Source organism: Amblyraja radiata, chromosome 5 (genome assembly GCF_010909765.2).
Source record: "Amblyraja radiata isolate CabotCenter1 chromosome 5, sAmbRad1.1.pri, whole genome shotgun sequence".
NCBI classification, from domain to species: Eukaryota; Metazoa; Chordata; class Chondrichthyes; order Rajiformes; family Rajidae; genus Amblyraja; species Amblyraja radiata.
The window spans coordinates 28,057,387-28,078,515 of NC_045960.1; the positions used below are offsets into that span (position 1 = coordinate 28,057,387).

The window sequence follows — 21,129 nt, forward strand, 5'->3', positions numbered from 1 at the left end:
TGTGCAACATTAATCTCTTCAAAATACAGTTTAAGTCTTGTGGAAAAAGTACAAAAGATATCAGCCTTCCTAACACTGCATAGTAGTCCAGTAAGTAGTGAACAGCTCTGTTTTCCTATAAAGCAAAGAGATGTTAACATTAAAACTCTGGAGGAAGTGCAGTAGCACGGAATTAAAGCAAAGGGAGCAAGCAGTTCAACTGCATTTCCTAGCGTGGTGTAGTCGCAATCCCAAGCAAGACTACATGAAATCAGAATAGATGCGAGGCATTTTCCCACAGGGAACAAGAGAAACATTATCCCAGGCTATTTCAGAAAATCAGATGCATGTATGAGGTGAGAAATCCACCTGACATCAATTGGAAGAGGCAAGATGTGACCAGAGAAAGGAGTAACTAACATAACAGTGGAGGAGAGCACAGTTAATGCTGTCACCTTATAACTCCTGGGACCCATGCTTAACCCAGATTCTGGATGATATTTGTGTTTATGCCATAACCAGTTTCCTTAGCATCCCAAAGATGTGCTGGTAGGTTAATTGGCTACTGTAAAATTACCCCTTTGTACTGTTAAGTGGCAAAAGATTAATAAATAAAAGGGGCAAGTTGATGGACACTGGTTGGAGTTTAGAAGGATGAGGGGGAACCTCATTGAAACATACCGAATAGTGAATGGCCTGGATAGAGTCAATGTGTAGAGGATGCTTCTCCTAATGGGAGAGTCTAGGACCAGAGGGCACAGCCTTAGAATAAAAGATTGTACCTTTAGAAAGGAGATGAGGAATTTCATTATTTTGAAAGCAGAGATTGATAGATTCTTGATTAGTTCGTGTGTCAGGGGTCATGGGGAGAAGGCAAGAGAATGGGGCGAGAGGGAATGATAGATCAGCCATGATTGAATGGCAGAGTAGACTTCATGGGCCAAATGGCCTAATTCTGCTCCTATAACCTATGAACATGACATGTGACAGAAATTTGGTCCTAAGACTTAGGGAAGTAAGGTGATGAGGGGACCAGGAACCACTGGGACAGCTCTGCTGGGTTTGTACGCCCTCCTCCTGTGTCAAACAGAAGACAAATAAAATCTTTGTGGAAAGGGGATGGAGAAGAAAATTGTTAAAGTTTGCTTGAAATTGAATTTATTAATATTAATAAATTCAAATGCATCCACTTCACGCACAAAATTGACAAATTCCTATCGCTATCAAAATAACAATGTATTGTGCCAAGAAACTTATATGGATTTGTATCATTTTAATATTTTTAACTACTTTGCACACAAGATATTTTATACCAAAGCAGTGATTGAAGGCAAGATAATTTCACAATTGAGTGGCATACGATTTATTATTTTAGTGAATGGTATCCAAACATGGAATAACCAATTAAATAAAATCTTATTTGGAAAATAATGGTCTTTGTGGGAATAATGAACGAGATCAACATATAAATAAGCATCACACTGCAAATGCATGAAGTTTAAGACAGTTTTACAGAAATTCATCATTGGATACACACTAAAAATGTAACAAGTCTGCTTCCGAAATTAAGCTGCAGAATATACGGAACCCTTTTTTGTAAAAAGCAGAGAATATGCTACAGATTTAGCACTGGCCAACAAGGACGAATTTCTACCTCCTAAGAGTATATTGTACCACTCCTTAGATACCTACCACATAAATCATTTTGTCAAAGTTGTATTTCTCCATTCGATCTGCAGCAGCTGCAATATCCCTGCAAACAAAATTGTGAAGTAACAGCTGTTATTCCCGTGGACGATGCTTCAGCAACTTAGGTCACTGATAATCAAGGTGTCTTTCATCAAGTAAACATGCAACATATTTCAAACTGTATTTTACACTCGGCCAGCCAGCTACACTAGGCCAGCCATGCTGATCGCCAGCCCGACACCAGCCTGCCGCAATGGACACTCCGTGCTAAGCTCTGTCATGGGAAGATAGAACTGGATAGATAGCGGAGAAGGTTCAAGGTTGCGCTCAAAGCCTCATTGTCGGAAAGCAATACACACTGACCTGTGGGAATCTCTGGCCCTTGACACAACGTTTACGAAATGTAGGTTTATAGGTTTATGGTAAGGGAGGAAAGATTTAATAGGAAGCCGAGGGGTTACTTTTTCCCCCCCCCCCCACACAAAGGATGGTGCATATATGGAATGAGCTGCCGGAGGAGTAGTTAAGGCAGGTACAATCATATCATTTAAGGGATATTGGGACAGGTATGTGGATAAGATAGGTTTAGAGGCTTATATGGTCCAAGAGCAGGCAGGTGACAATAGTGTAGATGGGACATGTTGGTTGGCATGGGCAAGTTGGGCCTGTTTCTACGCTGTGTTATTCTATGACTCTAAACATTTAGACAGGTACATGGATAGGACAGGTTTAGAGAGATATGGGCCAAGTGCAGGCAGGTGGGACCAGTGTAGATGGGACATTGGCCGGTGTGGACAAATTGGGCCGACGGGCCCGTTTCCACACTGACTGTTCAAAGTAAAGATGGAGCATTCAGGATGACATTGAGACTCATGTATTGGCTTCAGGAACCCATGGAGGTATTGCATAAAGAAGCATTCACCAGCCCACCCAGTCCACCACCACCTGCCCCACCTGTGCAAGTGTTACCACGCTGGTCACATTAACCCACCTCAGAACTCCCAAAATCAGAGTGGAAATCATCCTTGATCAGAAGGGACTGCTTGAGAAGATTTCCTATGTTAAATCAAAGGAGCAGAAATCTGCATAATACTAGCAAGGAATATTACAGCATTTAGTTAGTTAAACCCTTGACATTAATGTCCAAATATGAAGGCATTAACTTGAGGGAAACACCATTCCACCAATAGTAATATTGAAAATGACAATGCAGTAATTTCCACGCACTTTCGGAAGGGACTGTGGGTGGGTCAGGGATCTGAAGTCCCTGTCAGATCAAAATTCTTGAGTTGGATGACCTATCAAAACCTACCTCCTCAGATCCACACCTGAAGTCAGCCTCCAACTAATTCACTTCACACCATGTGAAGTCAAGAAACAGCCAAGAGCAGTAAATAGAGCACTAAATTCTGGCACCAGACAGCATCCCAGCCGTAGTACTAAAAACCTGCATTCCATAACCAACTGCGCCTCCATCAAATGTTGCCATCTAACCGACATTGTGTAAAATTGTCCAGGGAGAAGTTCATAAATTCATAAGTACTTGGAGCAGATTTGTCCCGTTGAGTCTACTCCGCCATTCCATCCAGGCTGATCTAGTTTTCCCCTCAACCCTTTCCTCCTGCCTTCTCCACAGCCTTCTGTGGCAATTAACTCCACAGATTCATTGCCCTCTCACTAAAGAAATTCTTCCTCATCCCCTTCCAAAAGGTCCGCCTTTTATTCTGAGGCTAAGGCATCTGATCCTAAACGCTCCCACTAGTGGAAACAATTATAGCACGAGAGGGTGCAGAGGAAGTTGACGGGGATGTTGCCATAGCTGATGTATTAGGAATCTGAAAAGGGCCCATTTCAAATGCAAGGTGAACAAAATAAAGTCAGCAGTGTACAAAATTATGAGACGGGTGGGCAGGGTAAACAGAAAGACCTATTTCCCTTGCCACTCAGATTGGTAGGTGGAAGCATAGATTTAAGTTAACTGATGTAAGGCTGAGAGGTGGGTTGACAAGGAATTATCTAGTTGAGTGTAGGTGTGGAATTCACAGCCTGTGCGCGTGTTGGGGCAGAAACTAGCACGACATTGAAAAGGTACATGAAAGAGCACTTGAGGAGCCACCACATGCATGGCATATTAACTACATTTTATCCAGTATAAACATAGTGGACTAAACGTCTTCGGCTGGGCTTTAAGTCTCTCCAATTAGATGAGTTACAATTAGATTCACACAATGGGTGGTGGATGTATGGAACAAGCTGCCGGAGGAAGTAGTTGAGGCAGTTAATCTCAACGTTTAAGAAATATTTAGACAGGCACATGGATAGGACAGGTTTAGATGGATATCTGCCAAATGCAGGCAGATGGGACTAGCGTAGGTGGGACATGTTGGTTAATGTGGGCAAGTTGGGCTGAAGGGCCTGTTTCCACATTGTAAGACTCTATGACCTTTTCATAAATAGCTTGTAAAATGTAAAAATTAGCAATAATAAAATGGAAATCAAAATATTGCAGAGACTGGAAATCTGAAACAAAAACAGAACTAGCAGATCAGGCAGCATCTGTGGAAAATTATGCAGGATTAATGTTTCAGGTCAAAAGACCATCTGTTAAATCTGGGAAGAGAGAAAATAAATGGATTTTAAATTGCAGATAGGGTGGGGGGGAACAGATAAACTGGACAAAGGAAATAACTCTGATAAGACAAGACCAGGATTGCCATAGATACAAACTGTAAATGAGGTCAACTGGTCAATGGGTTAGTGGAGGCAGTTATAAGTTAAGCCATTCTCCCTACAGACTGAAGTCAGGCTAACACATGAACAAAGGAACATAAAATGGAAATCTACAGAAGAGAACAATGTATTGGCACAGCAATCATATGGTTCACTCAACTGCAGTGTGTCTGACATAGATAGCTGCCTGGATAACGAATTACGAGCTTTCAATCATTGCATTTACAGCAATTACAGTGTTAAAACATTGTTTTAAGATGCTCACCTCGTCAGGTAGAGAGATGTCCCATCACTTCGAACTACCTTGGCATAACTGGTCAGATCACCTTTTGGTGAAAGATCAACCACTCCAACTCCTTGCCTGTAGAGACAAAACAGGAGGTCCTAAACATGCACAATGTTTTCATTCTTAACACACGTATAAATGTAGAACATGGAAAAGCACCACACAGCAGCCCACACCATCTCTGCCGAACATGACATCAAGCTAAACATAATCTCATCTCCTTTCCTTCACTAAAAGTCCGTTAACCAGTTCCATAGTCGCAACGGTGTATCCCTCTTGGGCTCACACTGTCTTTAGCCAAGAGTCAGCCTATTTGGGAACCTCCTTGTCCAAGGTCAACTGTTGCCGACCCCATTTTGGTATGTTTTTTTTATTCTTGCTTCCCCCCCACCTCCCAATCAGTCACGGTCTAAAACATCACCTATCCATTTTCTCAGAGATACTGTCTGACCCACTGAGCATTTTGTGTCTGCCTTTGGTATAAAAGCATCTGCTGTTCCTTTTTATTACATTATTCACCTTTGTTATAGCTGCAGAACAAAGGTTTTTTTTACAATAAATGGAAAAATTCACAGGTACAATATTTGCTATATTTAGACCAACGCAGTAGCAAGTGTAGTAATGTGAGAGGAACAGCAAACAAGGAAGTTGGAACATAATTTGTGATGAGATTGCTTGGCTGATTGCAGCCGACTGGATGTTCTTCACTTTATGCCAAATCATGATTATCCAGTGGAGCAGAGAAGAGAATTTCACAATAAGGTTATATATATATTTCCACACTTAATAGTATGGTAGACATTTAGAAAGCTTACATTTGATGATATACAAGTTTTAATCGGATTTACATCTTAAATCAGAATTTGATGGATTTTTGTTAACCCACAGCTTTAAGGGTATGGAACAAATAGAGGAAAATGGAATTAGGATTACGGATGTCAAATGCAGATTCAAATGATTGGATTTTATTGGAAAGCAGGACTTATTTCACAACTTCATAAATTATAGGAGCAGAATTAGGCCATTCAGCCCATCAAGTCTACTCCACCATTCAATCACGGCCGATCTATCATTCCCTCACAACTCTATTCTCCTGCCTTCTCCCCATAACTCCTGACACCCACGCTAATCAAACAGTGATCAATCGCCACCTTGAAAATATTGCCTCCACAGCCTTCTGTGGCAATGAATTCCACAGATTCATCATCCTCTGACTAAAACAATTCTCCTTGTCTTCTTTCTAAAGGTACATCCTTTTATTCTGAGGCTATGGCCTCTGGTCGTACACTCCCACCAGTGGAAACATCCTCTCCACATCCACTCTATCTAGGCTTTTCACCATTTGGTAAGTTTCAATGATATACCCCCTCATGCTTTTAGGATCTGAATTGCCATCCTGAATGGCACAGCATTTGTTAACTTTTAACATAGAAACGCAGTCTTGGGTCTACCTCATTTATATGACCATCAAATATATATACCAGTCTCATTTACCAACTCTTGGTCATAGCCTTTATGCCTTGGTGATTCAAGTGTTCATCTAGAAACGTTTTAAATGTTGAATGAATTGCTGCTTCCTTCTCAGGCAAACTCCAACCATCCTCTGGAAGAAAATAAAATCTTTATATCCTTATCTAAACCTCTTATTCTTTACCTTAAATCTATGCCCTCTGTATATATACACCTCTGCTATTGGGAAAGATTTATGATTGACTACCCTGTTGGAATAAGTGGTTATAGAGTGAAACAGTGTGGAAATGGGCCCTTTGGCACAATTTGCCCACACCAGCTATCATGTCCCAGCTACACTAGTCCCACCTGCCAGCATTTGATCTATATCCTTCCAAACCTGTCCTAACATTTAACTGCTTCTTAAATGTTGGGATTGTCCCTGCTTCAACTCCTCTGGCAGTTTGTTCCATATATCCACCATTCTTTGAGTGAAAAAGCTACCCCTCAGGTCCCTATTAAACCCTTTCCCCAAAAACCTATATCCCTTGCTCCTCGATTCACCTACTCTGGGCAAGAGACTCTGTGCTTCTACCTAATCTATTCCTCTCATGATCTTATGCACCTCTATAAGGTCGCCCCTCATCCTCCTGCGCTCAAAGGAATAGAGTCCCAGCCTACTCAACCTCTTCCTAGACCCTGTAGTCCTGGCAACATCCTGGTAAATCTTCTCTTTTTCTTAAATCTTCCCTTCTTCCTTCCTTCTCCCCGCCACCCGCTATCAGTCTGAAGAAGGGTTTCGGCCCGAAACGTTGCCTATTTCCTTCGCTCCATGGATGCTGCTGCACCCGCTGAGTTTCTCCAGCATTTTTGTGTACCTTCTCTTTACCCTTTCCAGCTTGACAACATATTTCCTATAACACTGTGTCCAGAACTGAACACAATACTCTAGATGTGACCTCACTAACATCTTATACAATTGTAACATGACCTCCCAACTTCTATACTCTGGTTGATGAAGGCCAATGTGCCAAAAGCCCTTTTGACCACCCAATCTACCTGAAACTGCACCTTCATGGAACTATGTACCTGCACTCCTAGATCCCTCTGCTCTACAACAACACCCAGAGCCCTACCGTTCACTGAGTAGGTCCTGCCCATGTTAGACTTCCCAAAATGCAACACCTCACATTTTTCTGTATTAAATCCCATAAACCATTCCTCAGCCCACCTGGCCAATTGATCGAGATCCTGCTGCAATCGTTCACAACCATCTTCACTATCTGCAAAACCATCCACTTTTCTATCATCTGTAAATTTGCTAATCTTGCCGTATATGTTCTCATCTAAATCATTGATATAGATGACAAACAGTAACAGGCCCAGCACTGAACCCTGAGGCACACCACTAGTCACAGACCTCCAGTCCGGGAAGCAACCTTCCATCATCACCCTTTTCTATCTCTCCTTGGATCCCATGCGATCTAACCTTCCTGAGCAGCCTACCATGAGGAACCTTGTTGAATGTTTTACTGAAGTCAATATATACATATACAGCTCTGCCCTCATCGACCTTTTTAGTCACGTCTTCAAAAATCTCAATCAGATTTTTGAGACACGATCTCCCAAGTACAAAACCATATTGACTATCCCTAATCAGCCCTTGTCCATCTAAATGCCTGTATATCCTATCCCTCAGAATACCCTCCAGTCACTTCAAAACGACAGATGTTATGCTCACTGGCCTATAGTTCCCAGCATTTGCCCTGGCGCCTTTCTTGAATAAAGGCACAACATTTGCCACCCTCCAGTCTTCTGGCACCTCTCCTGTACTTAAAGACGACTTGTAAATTTCAACCAGGGCTCCCGCAATTTCCTCTCTAGTTTCCCACAATGTCCTCGGATATATATGATCAGGCCCTGGAGATTTGTCTACCTTCATACACGAAAGTAGCTTCAGCACCTCTTCGACCATAACACTGACTACTCTCAAGACACTTCCATTGACTGCCCCTAGTTCCTCCGTCCTCCTGTCTATCTCCTCGGTAAATACAGAGGAGTTTGGAAGTAGATGAAGTGCAAATGAGTTGCAACCAAAGCAGCAGCTTTTTTTTAATAAAAAGTGTCACTTGTGTGTTTAGGAAACATAGCTGCCCACGTAAGCTATTACAATCAACAAGCTGTAGATGTTTTTGACAATGCCGATTGATGAGAACTCCCGCTGAGATACAGCGCATAAACAGGACCTTCGGCTCACCGAAGATAGACACAAAAAACTGGAGTAACTCAGCGGGTCAGGCAGCATCTCTGGAGAAAAGGAATAGGTGACGTTTCGGGTCGAGACCCTTTTTTTTCCGTTTTGGTGACCCGAAATGTCACCTATTCCTTTTCTCCAGAGATGCTGTCTGACCTGTTGAGTTACTCCAGCTTTTAGTGCCCGTCTTCTGTTTAAACCAGCATCTGCAGTCACTTCTTACACTCCTTCGGCCTACCGAGTCCACACCGACCAGCGATCCCCGTACACCAGCACGATCCCACACACTAGGGACGATTTACAATTTTTATCAAAACCAATTAACCTACAAACCTGAACATCTTTGGAACGTGGGAGGAAACCAGAACTCGCGAAGAAAACCCATGAACTCCGTACAGACCGCCCACGAAGTCCGGATTGAATCAGAGTCGCTGGTACGGTAAGGCAGCAACTCCACCAATGCGGTACCACGCCACCCCTTCAAAATAATGTAATGGCTTCTTACAAGAGGACAGGAGGGGACTGTGTTTTATCGTTTCATCCATAGGCCACTTTAAATAATAATAATAAAACATACACACACAGCACTCAATTAATACTGCACCACAGGTGTGTTAATCTATATTCTCGTGCTGAAATATCTGGTGTTGGATTTTAATCCAGAGGCGACTACCACCAAACAAGCAACTAGTTGATTAGTTGAAAAGTAAAGATGTTCCACATCAAACATACTAGCAACAAATCACTTCCATCTTATTCTGTACAATGCAAAAACACATGATATAATCGGAACTACAGGTATTAATTAAACTCCGAGAGTCTGCGTCAGAGGGGACCATCTAACCAAACGCAATGCTGTTTCAATTTCACCAGATGGTTATTGAGGAAAAGAGGCAGTCACATGACGGAACAGTAGATATAACAATCTGAAGGCAGAATTAAAGTGATGAGTTTACACTACAGACCACTATATAACCAGCAGAGGGACTGTAGGCCATCAGGCAGGAAAGAGACATTAGCTCACTGATTGGAAATTAAAAAGTAGGTGATGATAAAAAAATAATTAAGGCAAAACAATCAACAGAGTTCTTTAGTACCTTAATGTACAATTTACAAAAATGAATGGAAGCAGCAAAGCAGTGCATTTAGTAGAGCTACTGCCTCGAATGGTAGATTACACCGAGGCAGTGCACCAGTTGCCATATTTCTGGCGCCATCTTGTATCTTATTAATATTACAATTTAAAAGCACAAGTAAATTACCCTGCTGGTTCACATTTGACATTGGGCCTTAGCCCTCCGGTTTCCTTAGCCACAATCCCACCTCCAGCCTCCATTGCTCTTGAAAGACTTTGAATGAATCAGTCCCAATAGATCTTTTTCTCTCATAAAGAAAGACAAAATGATAGAGTAACTCAGTGGGTCTGGCAGCATCCCTGAAGAACATGGATAGGTGATGTTTTGGTTTGGGACACTTCTTCAAACTGTTCTGAAACATCACTTATCCATGTTCTCCAGGGGTGCTACCTGATCCATAGAGTTACTCCACAACTTTGTCTTTTCTTGGCAAGCCAGCAACATATAGTTTTTATTTTTAGAGATACAGCGTGGAAATAAGCACTTTCTCCCACCGAGTCCACGCTGAATAACAATCACCCCGTACACTAGTTCTATCCTACACTAGGGTGTATCTGGATGATGGTGTGGTAAATTGGATTAGTAAGTATGCAGATGATACTAAGATAGGTGGTGTTGTGGATAATGAAGTAGATTTCCAAAGTCTACAGAGAGATTTAGGCCATTTGGAAGAATGGGCTGAAAGATGGCAGATGGAGTTTAATGCTGATAAGTGTGAGGTGCTACATCTTGGCAGGACAAATCTAAATAGGACGTACATGGTAAATGGTAGCGAATTGAGGAATGCAGTTGAACAGAGGGATCTAGGAATAACTGTGCATAGTTCCCTGAAGGTGGAATCTCATGTAGATAGGGTGGTAAAGAAAGATTTTGGTGTGCTAGCCTTTATAAACCAGAGCATTGAGTATAGAAGTTGGGATGTAATGTTAAAATTGTACAAGGCATTGGTGAGACCAATTCTGGAGTATGGTGTACAATTTTGGTCGCTCAATTATAGGAAGGATGTCAACAAAATAGAGAGAGTACAGAGGAGTTTTACTAGAATGTTGCCTGGGTTTCAGCAACTAAGTTACAGAGAAAGGTTGAATAAGTTAGGTCTTTATTCTTTGGAGCGCAGAAGGTTAAGGGGGGACTTGATAGAGGTCTTTAAAATGATGAGAGGGATAGACAGAGTTGACGTGGATAAGCTTTTCCCATTGAGAGTAGGGAAGATTCAAACAAGAGGACACGACTTCAGAATTAAGGGACAGAAGTTTAGGGGTAACATGAGGGGGAACTTCTTTACTCGGAGAGTGGTAGCTGTGTGGAATGAGCTTCCAGTGGAAGTGGTGGAGGCAGGTTCGATTTTATCATTTAAAAATAAATTGGATAGGTATATGGATGGGAAAGGAATGGAGGGTTATGGTCTGAGTGCAGGTAGATGGGACTAGTGGAAAAAAAAGTGTTCGGCACGCAGACGGCGCACAAAAGCACTGACACCCGCTGCCCGGGACCGACGCGCTTCCCCAATCGGTGCAGATCGCTGTCATGTGGCGCAGAGACAAACTGTGCAGCATAGATCCTATAGCTCCGCTATAGGATTTTTGCTGTGCAGAGACTGAAGACAGCGTGAGAATTCTGTCTTCAGCGTGAGGGCATGAGAATTGGCTGAAATGCGTGAGTGTCACGCTCAAAGCGTGAGAGTTGGCAGCCCTGATACACATGACAATAATAAATCTCAACCTAATGTCTTTTTCAGGATGAATCAACATTGCCTTGCTACTTTGTAATTTACTTTAGATTGCAACTTTGTTTACCAGTTCAGGAAAAGAGCCTCTACCCTATGAATTTGATTTTATCTTTTCCTTCTGACGGGATGCACCTCAGTCTGGTGCAGCAACTGCTCTGCTCTCGAGTGCTTGAACCTGCAGGGAGTGGTGAACGCCGATCAGTCCGTCAGATGCTTATCACTTCCTTCCATCTAGTCCATCTTCATGCCGCCTCAGGCAGGCTGGAAGTAAACTCGAGCATAGATGCCTCCCAGGCCATTTCCTTTTCTCTTTTCTATATCCTAGAAGGTGGTACAGGATCTTAAAAACTCTTGACGTCCAGACCCATGAAGAGCATCTTCTCTACTGCCATCAGATCCCTGAACTCTGCAGGGTCTGCCATCGGACCCCTGACCCCCAGGTCTTTCACACCTCATTCCCAGTTGTCCAGCCATGCACACTTACTCCTAACTCTTCCTCATTTGGCTATTCCATTATTTCATTTTAGTGCCTTTTCTGCACCACTTTTGATTGCACTAACATCTTGCACTATTTAACTGTTTTGCACTGGTTATATTTATTTCTGTATGTATCATTATTATGTTATACTGTTTACTCTGTGAGCTTCATGCAAACAAGAAATTTCATTCCACCCTGACAATATGATGATAAACTCATCTGAATCTGTCTGAGCCAGAGGTCTTTGGTTATGATTTTCGACTTCAGAGATACAGCGTGGAAAGAGGCTCTTCAGCCCACCATGTCCGCATCAACCACCGATCACCCCTTACACCAGCACTATCCGAAACATTAGGGACAATTTACTTTTTTTTAAAAAAAACAAAGTCAATTAACCTGCAAAGCTGAACGTCTTTGGAGTGTGGGAGGAATCCTGCGCACCCGGAGAAAACCCACACGGTCACAGGGAGAATGTACAAACTCCACACAGCCAGCACCCGTAGTCAGGATCGAACCTGTGCTGTAAGATAGATCCACAGCTGTGCCACCGTGCCGCCCTATGCTTCAACTATTTTTTTATAAAACTGATGTTTATAAATTGTAACCATTAAAATCTAACCTTACTTTGCTTTCTTGAGCAGTCCTCTCTGATCAATCATCTGCACGAGTTCTTGTGCTTTGACATGGTACAAGGATTCTCCAGAGTACTCATCGAAACGCACACCAAGCCGCTTTTGGAACAGGTACAACATTTAAAAATTAGATAAACTTCAATAACTGTTCAATTGAACCTTGCAATAAAATGCACTACAATTCAGGCTTGATCAAAAACAATATGCATCAATCATTTCAAAAAGTATTTAACCGTGTAAATCAACATTCAAATATTGTTCAATGTTTAGGATGAGAAAACCTCAGTGGCATTGTTAAGATAAAAATCAGATGGTTCAATAGTACTTTATTGTCACAGGTACCAAGGTAGAGTGAAATTTCATTCCACCCTGACTACAAGTATCACTAAACGTAAGCACAGATATATCTCAGATAGAATACTAGTGTATAGCAGAAGTACTCTGAGGCAGTATAAAGAGTCACCAGATTTGACACAATTTTCTAGTCACTGTTGTTCTAAGTGCAGGGTTCTTGACTTGACCATGAAGGCCTGTTGTCCTGGCGGTGTTGCAGGGCCAGCCTGGCTAACCTCCACTGCAGGCCGTGTCTGGCCCATGCACTCAGCCTCTTGGAGTGGTGCCCAGTCCAGCCGAGACTCCAGTGGCCCACTCCACCATCAAGGCAGTGCACTTCCTCCCACAGCCAGTCTGCTTACTGGCCCTCTGTCCGAGTCCATCCTCTGTGGGCGGGCGGCGCCTTCTTGGTGGGTTCCCGGTGCGGCTCCTCGCTCCAGTGACATTTCATCAGAGCCTATATAAAGGTCACAGACCTAAAACTTTCTCTGTTTTCAGTTACAGAGCTGTCACCTGACCTGCTGGGGACTTCCCTGTTTTTACACCAGGACTTTTCTTTGGTGAACAATGCTCCTCCTTTGTGAACTAATTTATCCCAGGCTTTAGTTTTTTTAATTTATCAATACATTAACCGTATACGTTCATCTTTGACTCTTAAATGGGTCATCCATTGCACTGGGATTATTCCAGGTTGGCACCTAAAATTGTGCAGCAGAGGCCAACCTGACCAAGCCTGATGTTATGAGAGGTCTGGGCAGAGAGAACAAGAGACTCGGACAAGGCAAATCCTACACATGCCAACAATTCCTCCGATACTCAGTGAGGAAACACTGTCCTGCGCCCACTTCTCTTTCCCAGCTTTCTCTCCCCTACTACAATCAACCTGAATGAGGGACCCAACCCAAAACATTGCATATCCATGTCCTCTAGAGATGATTCGTAATCTGCTGAGTTACTCCAGCACTTTGTTCAATGCAGGATTCCAGCAACTGCAGTTCCTTATGTCGAGGGGAAATACTGATGTCTGCTATGCAACTTTTGCAACAGTTGTCTCCATTATCGTTACACATGGACATGATTAATACGTTCATTTTTATTTATAAAATTGTAGCCGCGTTTTAACTTTGTTGTCCGAGCTATTGAAGGGAATTTTCTTTAACACCTATATAACGGGCTGAAATCTTAACTGCTTAAACAAATTGTGACTGCACCATTATTACTCGAGTTTCACTCGTTGAAAGAAGCACTAGTGGGAACAATACATAACATTTAAATGCTATAAAAATCGAATTTGTATAGAATTAATTGGATATCAGGCTAATACAGGACTGTAACACAAATCATAAGTTATGGAATCTATATTATATCTGCAAGTAGTTTTGTTGATGTGCTTTTGAGAACATTTTATATTATAAATTCCTACTCACTAGGGATAATTTACAATTCTTGTTTACCGGAGCCAATTAATCTATGAACCTGTACGCCTTTGGAGTGTGGAAGAAAAGCAGGAGCACTAGGAGAAAACCCACAAGGTCACAGTGAGAACATATAAACTCCATACAGGCAGCACCCATGGTCAGGATCGAACCCGGGTCGCTGGCCCGGTAAGGCAGCAACTATCGATGCGCAACTGTGCCACCCTTCTTTCCTGTCGTTTGTGATGGTCGAGGCCAATGTAAGTAAAAGTCTGAAGAAGGGTCTCGACCCTAAGCATCACCTATTCCCTTTCTTCAGAGATGCTGCCTGATCTGCTGAGTTACTCCAGCTTTTTGTGTACCTTCGGTGTAAACCAGCATCTGCAGTTCCTTCCTACACTAAAAATACAAATTTTCCTTATCAGCGCAGTTATAGTTCACAATTTCTCACCTGATAGGTTTTCTCATATTCTTCAATGCTTATAGTCTTAAAGTGCTGCCATAATGCCAAGGTCTGTTTATCCCCACATTCCAGCTTTTTGAAAAACTCTTGGGCTGCCCTTTGGATGTCTTCACGGGCCTCCGCCAGTCTGCTCACTTCAACATAAATCTGCAAGTTCACATTCAAGAGTTCAGTATTAATAAACCAGCTGAGTAACTTTTGTACAATTTTTAACCCACTACTTGTGACAATTTATCAGATCTTTGCATTTGACAATTTATTGCCACTGAACAGAATAATTATCTCTTTCATGTGAAAAGCTTTTTCAAAGTTCCAACATTTGATTTTCTTGACCCAAAATGGTAGAATTACCCATTTTTCAGGAAAGAAGAATTCCTGTTTTCCGATAAAAGTAGTGGAAACATTTCCCACTTACCCCTCTCCAATAAGTGACTTCCTATCAGTTAAAATAACAAAAGATTGCAGACCAAGATTACAGAAATGTTTACTGAACACAAAACCATCATCTTCACCCCGTACACTAGCACTATCCTACACACTGGGGACAATTTTTATAATTTTACTGAAGCCAATTAACCTCCAAACCTGTACATCTTTCGAGCGTGGGAGGAATTCAGAGCACCCGGTCCACTCCCATGCGGTCACAGAGAGAACGTACAAACACTGTACAGGCAACACCCGTAGTCAGGATTGAACCCAGGTCTCTGCTGCTGTTAAGGCAACAACCTTAGTGTTGACGACTGCTTTGGGGCCACCTCCTGCACCTACACACAACTGACTGACTTCATCCACTTCACCACCAACTTCCATCCGGCACTCCAATACACCTGGACCATTTCCAACACTTCCCTACCATTCCTTGACCTCACCATCTCCATCGCAGGGGACAGACTCCTGACCGACATACATTACAAACCCACTGACTCACATGGCTATCTGGACTACACGTCTTCCCACCCTGCCCCCTGTAAAGACTCCATCCCCTACTCCCAATTCCTCCGCCTACGCCGCATCTGTTCCCAGGATGAGACATTCCATACCAGGGCATCGGAAATGTCCTCGTTCTTCAGGGAACGGGGATTCCCCTCCGCCACCATAGATGAAGCTCACACCAGGGTCTCATCCATACCCCGTAACACTGCTCTCTCTCTCCCCATCCCCGCACTCGCAACAAGGGCAGAGTCCCTCTGGTCCTCACTTTTCACCCCACCAGCCGGCAAATACAACACATAATCCTCCGCCATTTCCGCCACCTCCAACGTGATCCCACCACTCACCACATCTTCCCATCTCCCCACATGTCTGCCTTCCGCAAAGACCGCTCCCTCCGCAACTCCCTCGTCAATTCTTCCCTTCCTTCCCGCACCCCCCGCTCCCCGGGCACTTTCCGTTGCAACCACAAGAAATGCAACACCTGTCCCTTCACCTCCCCCCTCGACTCCATTCAAGGACCCAAGCAGTCGTTCCAGGTGCGACAAAGGTTCACCTGTATCTCCTCCAACCTCATCTACTGCATCCGCTGCTCTAGATGTCAGCTGATTTACATCGGGGAGACTAAGCGGAGGTTGGGCGATCGTTTCGCCGAACACCTCCGCTCAGTCCGCAATAACCAACCTGACCTCCCGGTGGCTCAGCACTTCAACTCCCCCTCCCATTCCCAATCCGACCTCTCTGTCCTGGGTCTCCTCCATTGCCAGAGTGAGCACCAGCGGAAATTGGAGGAACAGCACCTCATATTCCGCCTGGGGACCTTGCGTCCGGATGGCATTAACATTGAATTCTCCCAATTTTGCTAGTCCTTGCTGTCTCCTCCCCTTCCTTAACCCTCTAGCTGTCTCCTCCCACCCTCCCGCCCTCGGGCTCCTCCTCCTCCCCTTTTTCCTTCCTTTTCCCCCCCACCCCCCATCAGTCTGAAGAAGGGTTTCGGCCCGAAACGTCGCCTATTTCCTTCGCTCCATAGATGCTGCTGCACCCGCTGAGTTTCTCCAGCAATTTTGTGTACCTTCGATCTTCCAGCATCTGCAGTTCCTTCTTGAAAACCTTAGTGTTGCGCTAACTTTTGGTCCTTCTTATTTCAATAATATGGTGCTCAGGAAATCATATCTAGAGTATTTTGTACATCTCTCTACCCAAGGAAGGATAGAGATAATAGAGGAAGTTCACTCTGTCGGTTTGCTAGGTAGATTGCTGGGACAGTGAGATCGTTGTATGAGGAGATATTAAATCTACCAAGCAGTCTGCCCTGTGCCCAAATTTGTACTCTATGAGTTTAGAAGATTGAGAAACGATCTCAAGGAAACAAGCCAAGTCAAGTTTATTTGTCACATACACATACGAGATGTGCAGTGAAATGAAAGTGGCAATGCTCGCGGACTTTGTGCAAAAGACAAACAACCAAACAACTATAAACACAATCATAACACACATATTCTTTTACATAATAAATAATGGAAGGAAAAACGTTCAGTAGAGTTAGTCCCTGGTGAGATAGGCGTTTACAGTCCGAATAGCCTCTGGGAAGAAACTCCTTCTCAACCTCTCCGTTCTCACCGTATGGCAACGGAGGCGTTTGCCTAACCGTAGCAGCTGGAACAGTCCGTTGCAGGGGTGGAAGGGGTCTCTCATGATATTGTTGGCTCTGGAGTTGCACCTCCTGATGTATAGTTCCTGCAGGGGGGCAAGTGAAGTTCCCATAGTTCGTTCGGCCGAACGCACTACTCTCTGCAGAGTCTTTTGTCCTTGGCAGAGCAATTCCCAAACCAGATGGTAATGTTCCCGGACAAAATGCTTTCCACCGCCGCTGCGTAGAAGCACTGGAGGATCCTCGGAGACACTCTGAATTTCCTCAATTGCCTGAGGTGGTAAAGGCGCTGCCTTGCCTTACTCACGAGTGCTGCGGCGTGTGATGTCCATGTCATATCCTCGGAGATGTGGACTCCCAGATATTTAAAACAGTTCACCCTATCCACAGGCTCACCATTTATCCTCAATGGAGTGTACGTCCTCGGATGATGTGCCCTCCTAAAGTCCATGATCAGCTCCTTCGTTTTTTTGATGTTCAAGAGGAGGCTGTTATCCTGGCACCAGAGTGCTAGACCAGCCACCTCCTCCCGGTAGGCCTTCTCGTCGTTGTCTGAGATCAGGCCCACCACCACAGTGTCATCAGCAAACTTAATTATTGAGTTGGAGCTGAACCTAGCCACACAGTCATGTGTGTACAGGGAGTACAATAGGGGGCTGAGGACGCAACCCTGGGGTGATCCTGTGCTCAGGGTGAGGGACTTCGATGTATTCCCTCCCATCTTGACTACCTGGGGCCTGGCGGTGAGAAAGTCCAGGACCCTGGCACACAGGGAGGTGTTGAGCCCCAATTCCATTAGCTTCCCGGCCAGTCTGGTGGGGACTATCGTGTTGAAGGCTGAACTGTAGTCTATGAAGAGCATCCTCACGTAGCCCCCCTTCTGGCTGTCCAGATGGGAGAGAGCGGTGTGCAAGACCTGGGAGACCGCATCGTCCGTGGATCTGTTCGGACGGTATGCGAACTGCAACGGGTCCATGTTCCGAGGGAGGAAGGCGCAGATGTGTTTCTTCACCAGCCTCTCAAAGCATTTCATGACTACCGAGGTAAGGGCCACCGGACGGTAGTCATTCAGACAGGCTGGGGAGGCATTTTTTGGTACCGGTACAATGATGGATTTTTTGAAGCAGGCAGGGACCATGGACTTGTCCAGGGAGAGGTTGAATAATGTAGTGAGCACTGGAGCTAGCTGCGTAGCACAGGACTGGAGTACTCGCCCCGAGATGCCATCGGGGGCTGCAGCTTTTCTCGTGTTCACCCGTGTCAGAGCCCTCCTCATGTCATGCTCGGACAGCGAGAATGTGTGCACATTCCTCCCTTCAGCTTCGGTAGCCAGCCCACTGGCGGTATTGTCGATAGTCGGCAGACCTGGAGTGGTGTTGCCCCTCTCGAAATGAGCGTAAAAGGAGTTCAGGTCATCAGCTAGGGAGGTGCCGGCACTTGCGGATGAGGGAGGGGTGCTCCAGTAGTTGGTTACAATCCGTAGTCCTGCTGCTCCATCTGTAACTCCATCTTGTCTCTGTACCTTCTCTTTGCGTCCTTCACCGCCCTTCGCAGTCGGTAGGACTCTGCCTTGTAGACGTCCATGTTTCCTGATGCCAGGCCCGAGTTGTATGCAGCGGTGCGAGCATTCAGGGCCACACGAACAGACCTGTCTACCCAGGGTTTTTGGTTCGGAAAGGTGCTTACCTTTACCGTGGGGACGATGTTGTCGGTTATTGTTGCGATGAAGTCCGTGACTGCTTCCGCGAACTCACTGACGTCACTGGAACTTGCTTCGAACATATTCCAGTCGACATCACTCAGTGCATCTTGCAGCATGGCCTCTGACTGGTCGCACCACCGCTTTACGTCCCTCGTCTCTACCGCTTCCCGAACTAGCCTCTGTTTATACTCCGGCAACAGGAAAATGGCAGCGTGGTCAGATTTTCCATGGGGAGGGAGTGAAACGGCCTTGTAGCCTTTCCTGAACGGTGTGTAGCAGTGGTCCAAAGTTCTCTCCCCCCTGGTGGCACACGTGATGTGTTGGTAGAAGTTCGGCATGACCTTCTTGAGATTTGATTTATTAAAATCTCCAGCCACCACCATAGCCGCATCCAGGTACTTGTTTTGATGTCGACATAGCACATAGTGTAGGGCCGATAGTGGCATGTTGGTGTCCGCCTGCGGTGGAATGTAGACGGCTGTGACGATCACTGAGCCGAACTCCCGGGGAAGGTAGAATGAGTGGCATGAGATCGTCAGGTGCTCCAGGTCCAGCGAGCAGGAACGGGAAAGCATCTTGATATTTCCAGGGTTGCACCAGTTGTTATTGGTCATGAAGCAGACTCCTCCACCCTTGGATTTCCCAGATTCTTCTGTTCTGTCAGCACGGTGGACAGTGAAGGACTCAGTTGGGCAGATTACCTGATTGGGAATCAGCGAGGTCAGCCATGTTTCAGTCAGGCAGAGGATGTTGCAGTCCCTTATGTCCCGCTGGAATCTGACCCTCGCCCTGAGGTCATCCAGCTTGTTTTCCAGGGACTGGACATTCGGCAGAAGAATGCTGGGCAGAGGTGGACGAAAGGCTTGGGCTTTCAGCCTATTCCGAATCCCCCCCCGCTTCCCTCGATGTTTTCTCCGGGTTTTCCTTGCAGCCGAGCTCCCATTGTTGCTGCAGCAGCTTCTGCTGATCTCTGCTGGCCACGCTGGATCAGTAAGTACAGAGTTTAAAAAGTCTCCGTTTGCCCTGGAGTTTAGATTTAAGAGGGTTTCCCTGTCATACTTTGTTAGTACTAGGGAGTTAAAACTTAGAAATAAGTTAAAAAGGAACATAAAAGTTAAAAACACACACAATTTTCGCGGAGCTGCCACAACGGCGACTAGACAGGGCCGCGCCATTTTTTTTTGTTGAACAAATTAACTTCTCAAGGGGCTTGACAGGATGAATGAGGGCATGATGTATGCTTAGCCTGGGGTGTCTTCAACCATGAGTTATAGTACCAAAATAAGGCACTCACAGCCAAGACAGGCATCTAGCCTGCATCCATCCTGTCAGGCCTCTTGAGAATATTGTATGCTTCAATGAGATGAGCAGGACGTTTATCATCCTGATGGTAGAAAATCTTTGCATTTTTCTACCTAAAACAGCTGTGGAAGTTCAATTGATGAATGTACACAAGACTTCGTAGATTTGTGAACATTAAGGGCATAAAAGGATATGGAGTTTGTTCAGGTAAGTGGCAGAGGTAAGAGTCTGAAGAAGGGTCCCAACCTGAAGCTTCACCAATCCATGTCCTCCAAGAATGCTGCTTACCCCACTAAGTTACTCCAACACTGTTATTTTTTGACAGACGTAATAGTCCAGCTATGACCTTATTAATTGCTTTGAGAGGCCACTCATTTGTCTTTTAAGGTCACAATAAATTTGTTTTCCTGAATGTTTGCTGCATATAATCTATCCATTGAACGCTGCTTCTGTTCACACTAGTGACCATATAGGCCATTTGAGATCCAATCTCTGGAATTTACTTTCAGAAATCCTGACCCCCACTGACCTCTTCCGATAGGAAATTTCTTATAACCTATTTGCATTTTCAAACGTTGGGTCCTACCCGAAACCCCACCCCTTTCTAATATCATCTTCTTTGGCTCAAGATCATTTCTTTCCATCTCCCCTATCTGACGTTTCAGTTTCATAGACGTCTTTCCATATAATGCACATACTGGACTTATTGTAAGTAGATGCAAATTGCTGGAGTAACTCAGCGGGACAGGCAGCATCTCTGGAGGTAACATTTCGGGTCGAGACCCTTCTTCAGACTGATGCGAGGGGAGTGGGTGGGACAGAGATAGAATGTAGTTGGAGAATGCAGGGGACGGAGAATTGGGATGGGGAGGGGATGGGAGGGAAAGCAAGGGCTATTTGAAGTTAGAGAAGTCAATGTTCATACCGCTGGGGTGTAAGCAGTAAATTTGTAGATGGATGCAGGCTAGATG

At 44.6% G+C, this 21,129-nt stretch overlaps 1 protein-coding gene across 1 annotated transcript in view; it reads right to left on the reverse strand.

The window, feature by feature from the left end:
* The window catches only part of rars2 (arginyl-tRNA synthetase 2, mitochondrial), a 74,158-nt gene that overhangs the window by 23,710 nt on the left and 29,319 nt on the right, over positions 1-21,129 (reverse strand). Inside the window, exons 9-12 of the mRNA XM_033020843.1 lie at positions 14,562-14,720; positions 12,355-12,461; positions 4,664-4,759; positions 1,672-1,732 (exon numbers count right to left, since the gene is read on the reverse strand). Coding sequence (XP_032876734.1) covers positions 1,672-1,732; positions 4,664-4,759; positions 12,355-12,461; positions 14,562-14,720 — 423 coding nt within the window. The remainder of the gene's footprint in view (positions 1-1,671; positions 1,733-4,663; positions 4,760-12,354; positions 12,462-14,561; positions 14,721-21,129) is intronic.